This window comes from Benincasa hispida, unplaced genomic scaffold, assembly GCF_027475165.1.
Source record: "Benincasa hispida cultivar pf3 unplaced genomic scaffold, pf3_genome.v1.1 HicScf1735, whole genome shotgun sequence".
Lineage (NCBI taxonomy): Eukaryota > Viridiplantae > Streptophyta > Magnoliopsida > Cucurbitales > Cucurbitaceae > Benincasa > Benincasa hispida.
In genome coordinates, this window is record NW_028326115.1 from 2291 (window position 1) to 9283 (window position 6993).

The following is a 6993-nucleotide window of genomic DNA, read 5'->3' on the forward strand; positions in this document are numbered from 1 at the left end:
TCTTTTGTATTGCCTCATTCGTGGTTTGCACTAGCTCAGATCCTAGCATTTTCGTCTCTTCTACCTCATCCCAACACATAGGAGACCTACAACTCTTCCTATAGAGGGCTTCAAACGACGACATGCCAATGGTAGCCGACTAACTGTTATTATGTGAATTCCATGAAATACAGGTGAGAGTCTCAACTCCCTGAAAACTCTAACGCACAAGTGCACAATATATCCTCCAATGTTTGGTTCAAACATTCTATCTAACCATCAGTCTGTAAGTGAAAAGCTGTACTAAAATCCAGTCGAGTACCCAATGCTAACTAGAGAATCTTAAAAAAACTAGATGTAAAATGAGGGTCACTATTTGACATACCTGAAACTAGTATCAAAAGAGGTGTGACAACCCCTTCCATATATAACTATGAAACTTACGATTATGAAAACCAATAATACTTTAGCACGTTCAAGCTGAGAACTATGAAAACTATCGTGAGCTTAAGAAAGTCTCATCCACTAAAAACATATATCTGAGCTTACCATTATGTCACAACGAAAACATCATATGTGTAGTGGAGAAACTGGTCATGCTATATAATGCATCATCTGAAGATATGTACTAGAACAAATCTGCTCAACCGAATACTGCTTCTACTCTAGAAACGCTGACTGTGATGTCATCTTAGGGACTACATGTCTGAGAATAACTCTGTCTAATTAAATCTCACATTCATGAGAAACTCATCATGAGGCTCTATACTGTCATGGGCTATAAAACTTGCTTGAGCCATTCCTCATATTATCCTTTAGCCTTAAAAAAATCACATATCATTACTTAGACCCTGTTGCAGATGAGTCTAAAATGCCCTCTGAAAATGAGGTTTTGAAGTTCCTGGATGCTAAAGTATCAGTAAATTGATAACACATTTCCATAACTTTGTAATAACCATAATTGATCCCAGAAGTTAGTTTTTACGATAAAACTTTCTTGATTCATAAGTCATAGCTTGAATTACTCGTACTCCCTAGAGGTAGTTAACTCATTGCCCATGCAAGGGAAAACATACTATCCTGTACTGGTCCAAACCCACCTATAACAACTTTTTGTTATCAACTCAACTTTATTACCAGTCTATCCCTTATGCCAATGGTGATATTGGAAGATCCAACTTAATTACTTTTGTGCATATACCACTTTTGTCTACCTCGAGCTGGATTAAGTTCCTTTTTCAATCAAATTGATGGTCTTTCTAGTTCATGTTTCGAACTTGCACACTACGTCAAAATCCCTTAAATCTTACTAATGCCTTCAATGGTTTACCTCTTAACTAATGAAACCTCAACATACCATGTCAACAGTTCTTGTACATTTACTGTTACTAGTAACTCCATTTTAGGTTATCCCTTCTCAAACTTTTATGTTGGTAACAGACTCTCGAGTTAAAAAAAAAAAATGTTCCATACCAATCACCTATGTAAGCTATCTTTCCATCCAACTCATATTCTCCTAAAATTCCACATGATAATGAGATATTTTTCTTTTACACCAAAGCAAATTCCTTGTAATCCCTCATATCATACCTCCAAACCATACTTAGCTGGGAGTTTTGAATACATTAAATTCCTTTCTATTTCCAAAAGAGTAAACTTTCTTGGATACTTTTTTTTCCATTTTCCAAGTGGAACATAATCTCTTTACTAAAGTATATTTTACTTAACTCTTCCATAAGTCTTATCTCTTTCACTAAGAATTTTCATCTTGTAGAATTCTCCTTTGCCAATTTTTATGCTTTTAATCTCCAGAAGACTTTCATTTGTTCAAATTTGTCCAACTTTGATCTCCTCATTAAAATAAGGCTATGGATTTAATTAATCTAGGTACTCTAAAATAATCCTTCAACCCAAACAAATAACACTTTGCTTTATCCCCTTTAGGTTTAAACTCACGTCCAACTATTTTGGTTTCCTTTAATGACATCAACTTAGCTAGATATTCCAAAAGAATTCTTCATATTACTACACATACTTTACCTAGTCCATCAAGTCGTAGTATTACCAAAGTGATTATGACGTATTAATCATTTCCAAAATTCCTCTAAAAATGTTTGATTTTAATATCTCATAACCTTTAATAATTCCATAGTCTCTTCTTTTTCTCCTTCTTATCCATAAAACAACTTTTAACCTTATAATTGAGTACGTGGCCTGTGAAGGTATTTATTTTTACTAACACAAATTGCAATACTCAACAATATATATATAACACTAGTCCTTAATGAATTCTTATCTAGACAATTTCATTCCTTGGCTTAAACATTTAAAAACATTTATTCCTAAATTGTCATAACTCTACATAGTTTCATCAACCTTTAAGATTTCTGAACTAAGGTATATATTTGATTGTTTCTAACAAAATTTTCATGAGATAAACTAGTGCCAAGTGACCTCATAATTTTATTTTCTTTCCTCCTTTTGTAGTGTCGTACCTGAATAATCCGCTTATAATAACTTCTAATGAGTCACTGACCTAGCATTAGAATATAACTAGTGCATTTAAGCTAAATCTTTTAATTGATAAGATATACTTGGCGATGACGAGGAATCCGTTCATGGGCCATAGGAACAATCTGGACTTACATAGTAAGTCAGTCTATAGAACCCAAAACATGGGCTCTGATAACAATTGTAACGACCCGAACCCCTAGGACTTAAGTTAGGCCGTTACTAAATATATGCATGCATGGAACTTAAAACGACACCCTTTTATGGTGAAATAAATGCTAAATAAATAAGGTAAGTTAAAAAGTTCTTTATTAAATTCAAATATTAAAAACAAGTAATGGGGTACCCATAAGTCATAAATGGAAATAAATAAGTCTAAAAACAAATCTCAAACGATAAGTTCCAAATGTCAAGACCGAAAGGTAAAAACATAAAATAACTCTTAAAACATGAGTGAAAGCATTAAAAATGGTCTCCAGTGGCTCGTTCATGGATTCCTCTTGTCATTTACCGACGCTTCTCTACCCTTACCTGAAGCATAAATATGAGAAAAGGTGAGTATAAAATACGGGTCAAGTTAGGCATCTATGTCCTCTAGATGCCTACCTCTAGTAGAACATATAAACTGTCCTAGTCCTCATGAGACACATACATACATGAAAAACTGATTTCTATCCTACTGTAGCTAAATATGCCCACTACTATGGTGAATCCCGAAGGAAACACAAATACTGGTGAATCCTGAAGGAAACACAACCTGGTGAATCCCGAAGGAGACACAATATCTGGTGAATCCTGAAGGAAACATAACCTGGTGAATCCCGAAGGAGACACAATATCTGGTGAATCCCGAAGGAGACACAAACTGGTGAATCCCGAAGGAAACACAAATCGGTGAACACAGACTGGTGAATCCCGAAGGAAACCCAAACTAGTAAATCCTGAAGGAAACACAAACTGGTGAATCCCAAAGGAAACACAAACCTAGTGGACATTCTAACTAATCAGTAAAATCACTATCATAGGTTCGACACCATAATTATCACAATATGATTCTATGACATACATATATGCCTCAACATCATGGCTCTACAACATACACACATGCCTCAATATCCACAGATTAATACAACCTCATGAAATTAAATATCATCTCATGCTAGCATTCAAGGATCTATGTGCATAATTAATCTTTCAAATCCTCATACAAGAACGTACATCGATTATACTATACTATCAGTATATCATGCTATCGTTCTGTCATAATATCATTCTGTCATGCTAGCATACATCTAGTGACTGGCCTGTGTGCAGTTTTCAGTAGTAAGATTACTTACCTTGATACTAGCTTCAGATATCAAATGCAAGCGGAAATCTTCTATAATCATTCTTTGAATTTAATTCCCCAACGAAGCCTGAGCAACAACAACCCTCATGATTCCAATCTCCAAAATCTTCCTTCAATCAGACCTTACTTCCAACTTTTAGTCCTTTTCTCCCGTAAAATTTTCAATTCACAAAGAATTTAATTCACCCCCTTCCATAATGAAATTAATTCTTGACATTAATTTCAAATAAATTTGTGTGACGTAACCCCCTTCCAAAATGAAATTAATTCTTGACATTAATTTCAAATTAAATTTGTGTGACGTAACCCCCTTCCAAAATGAAATTAATTCTTGACATTAATTTCAAATTAAATTTGTGTGACATTAAAAGTCCAATTTCCATAACTTTCCTCCGATTAAACCATTAAATTGAAACACCACTTCCTTCCAGAATGAAACTAATTCTTGACATTAATTTCAAATTTAATTTGTGTGACATTAAAAGTCAATTTTCATAACTTCCCTCCGATGAAACCATTAAATTGAAACACCCATTTCTTAGCAATTAAATCACAATAATTACATTTTGAATTTTGAAAATTCAAAAATGCCCTCTAATACTAGAAAATATTGAAATTACATTAAGAACAAAATTCAGAGTGTTACAATCTCGGTGGTTAACAAATATTGATTGACTTGGATTAAAGAGTTCAAACGATTAATCTCAAATCGTTGGAGCTAGGTCCATATGTTCCCTCTACTAGCTTGTAAAACATTAAACCTTGGATTAGAAAATTGAGCGAATATGAAGTGTTCGAATTCGAAATTAGGGCTTAGAATTTTAAATGTTCAATTTTAATTTTAGGGTTTCGTTAATTATATTCGATATAATTAACGTATAAATTTATCAAAATTAAACTCAATTTGAGAGTTTTTAAATATTTAAGTATTGATAACAATTTTTGTAAAAACACTTTTTTTTTTCCTTTCTAAAATTTGACTTGGTTTTTTGAAAACATTTGTCGAAAATTGATAACAGAACATAAAAACTTATAAAATAGAGTAGTGTTTATAAGCTAAAATTTTAAAAAATATAAAATATAAAAAAATCAAATAGTTATCAAATGACGCTTAAGGTCTCATTTAACCATTTAATTTTTGTTGTTTTTGAAACCAATAGCGAAGTCATGAGGGTTATCCCGAAAGTGGAAAATATAATACCATTGTTAAAATATGTAGAGGTCCGCTGTCCCTAACAAATTGTTATCACTGCCGACCTTATTCTCGAGCGTCAAACAAAGCCAAAGTCGACATTTATGTTACTTTTTAGAATTCAGCTATGCATTCAAATTGTATTCTTAGCAAAAATAAAAACCACCGTAAAGAAATTATAAAGAAATTAATGCAATCTTAAAAAAAACCAAAGGCATAAACTAAAGCCCCCGTTTGATACCAAATTTGGGTTTTGGATTTTTTGTTTTTGAAAATTAAGCTTATAACCACTCTACTTCACCTAATGGTTTTTTTTTTCTTTTGTTGTCGCTACTTTCTAAATATTGTCTAAAAAAATTGGAACCAAGTTCTGAAAATTAAGAAAAATTGTTTTCAGAAACTTGTTATTTTTATAATGTGACTAAAAATTTAAACATGTCAAGTAAGGTAAAAATCATAATCGAAATTGTGAAGAAACAAATCTAATTTTAATAAATAAAAAACTAAAAATGAAATAATTATTCGAACAAGTCTAGTTGCGCATATAATAGAACTTAAAGAAGTCCAAGAAGAGAAAAAACCCAAAGGAAAATATTAAACCATTGGCAATCCATTTATCGATTCTGTAGATAGAGAATAAGGACAACAAACCCTTGGTGTGATCCATTTATTAACATCACTGTGAGGAAAGAAAAATAACAACTCCTTACATACAACTCGTATTTAGAAAAAATACAGGTAAACTTACCTTCACATCCTAATCTTTACCTTACAGTCTACTTTAAGCATTAAGCTAAACTATCATCCTTAATTTAGAATTTAAACCAAATTTTAGTTAGACCATTTCATCATTTACTTGTTACAAGTTCTTATCTTGGTAGCTATTTTGATTTTAATATAGCTTGATGACTTATATAAATATTGAAAAAGTGACTCTTTTGCATCATCATCCAAACTTAAGAGAGTTCAATTTTGAAGCAAGAGAAAAATGGAAGGACAACAGTGGAAAAATATTGCTTTAGTTTGTGTTTTTGCGTTGTTAACTTTGAAGACTTGTCCATTGCCTCTTTCAACCAATGGAAGATGGATTGTCGACGCCACAACAGGCCAACGTGTGAAGTTAATGTGCGTAAATTGGCCAGGACACATGCAAGCTATGTTGCCAGAGGGTCTTCATCTCAGGCCGCTTGATAATATCACCGCGTTGGTAGCAAAGTTGCGGTTCAATTGCGTGCGTTTGACATACTCAATTCATATGTTCACACGCCATGCCAATTTGACTGTTCAACAATCCTTCGAGAATTTTGATCTGAAGGATGCCATGGGAGGCATAGCTCAAAACAACCCTTCTATATTGAACATGACAGTCGTTGAGGCATATGGAGCAGTGGTTGATTCACTTGCTGCACATGGGATCATGGTAGTTTCTGATAATCATATAAGTCAGCCAAGATGGTGTTGTAACAATGATGATGGCAATGGCTTTTTTGGAGATCGGTACTTCGATCCGCAAGAATGGCTACAAGGAATCAGTTTGGCAGCACAAAGCCTAAAAAGCAAATCACAAGTATGTTTTCTTTTTAAGAAGATTCTAAATAACTATAGTTTTATGGATGACTAATGCAACATTTTTTCAATTTTCCTGTTAGTTTCTTTATGGCTTCATTTTAACTATTAAGTTTTAGCGAAATTTTATAAAATAAGAACAATTTCTCAACGCAATGTGAATATGTTTAAAAATTTATATATAGAGAGAGTAATATAATTGTATACCTTTTATATTTTTATCATAAATTAACAATAGTGTTAATCCTAAGATATATTAAAAGTACCATTAATAACTAAATTTGGACTATCAAGAATACAATAGAACTAGTCTTAAATTATAGGGGTCAAATAGTATTACAACCTATAGTTTATCATGAATTTATACAATATGCTAACCATTTGCATGATAATATAT

The 6993-nt window shown here is 32.5% G+C and overlaps 1 protein-coding gene across 1 annotated transcript; it reads left to right on the plus strand.

The window, feature by feature from the left end:
* Window positions 1-6018: 6018 nt before the first annotated feature.
* LOC150030641 (glycosyl hydrolase 5 family protein-like) lies at window positions 6019-6597 on the plus strand (the record flags this gene model as incomplete). The annotated part of the gene is made up of 1 exon (XM_090309427.1): window positions 6019-6597. A coding segment is annotated over exon 1 (579 nt), but the record flags the coding sequence as incomplete, so codon positions are not given.
* Between the last annotated feature and the right edge of the window lie 396 nt (window positions 6598-6993).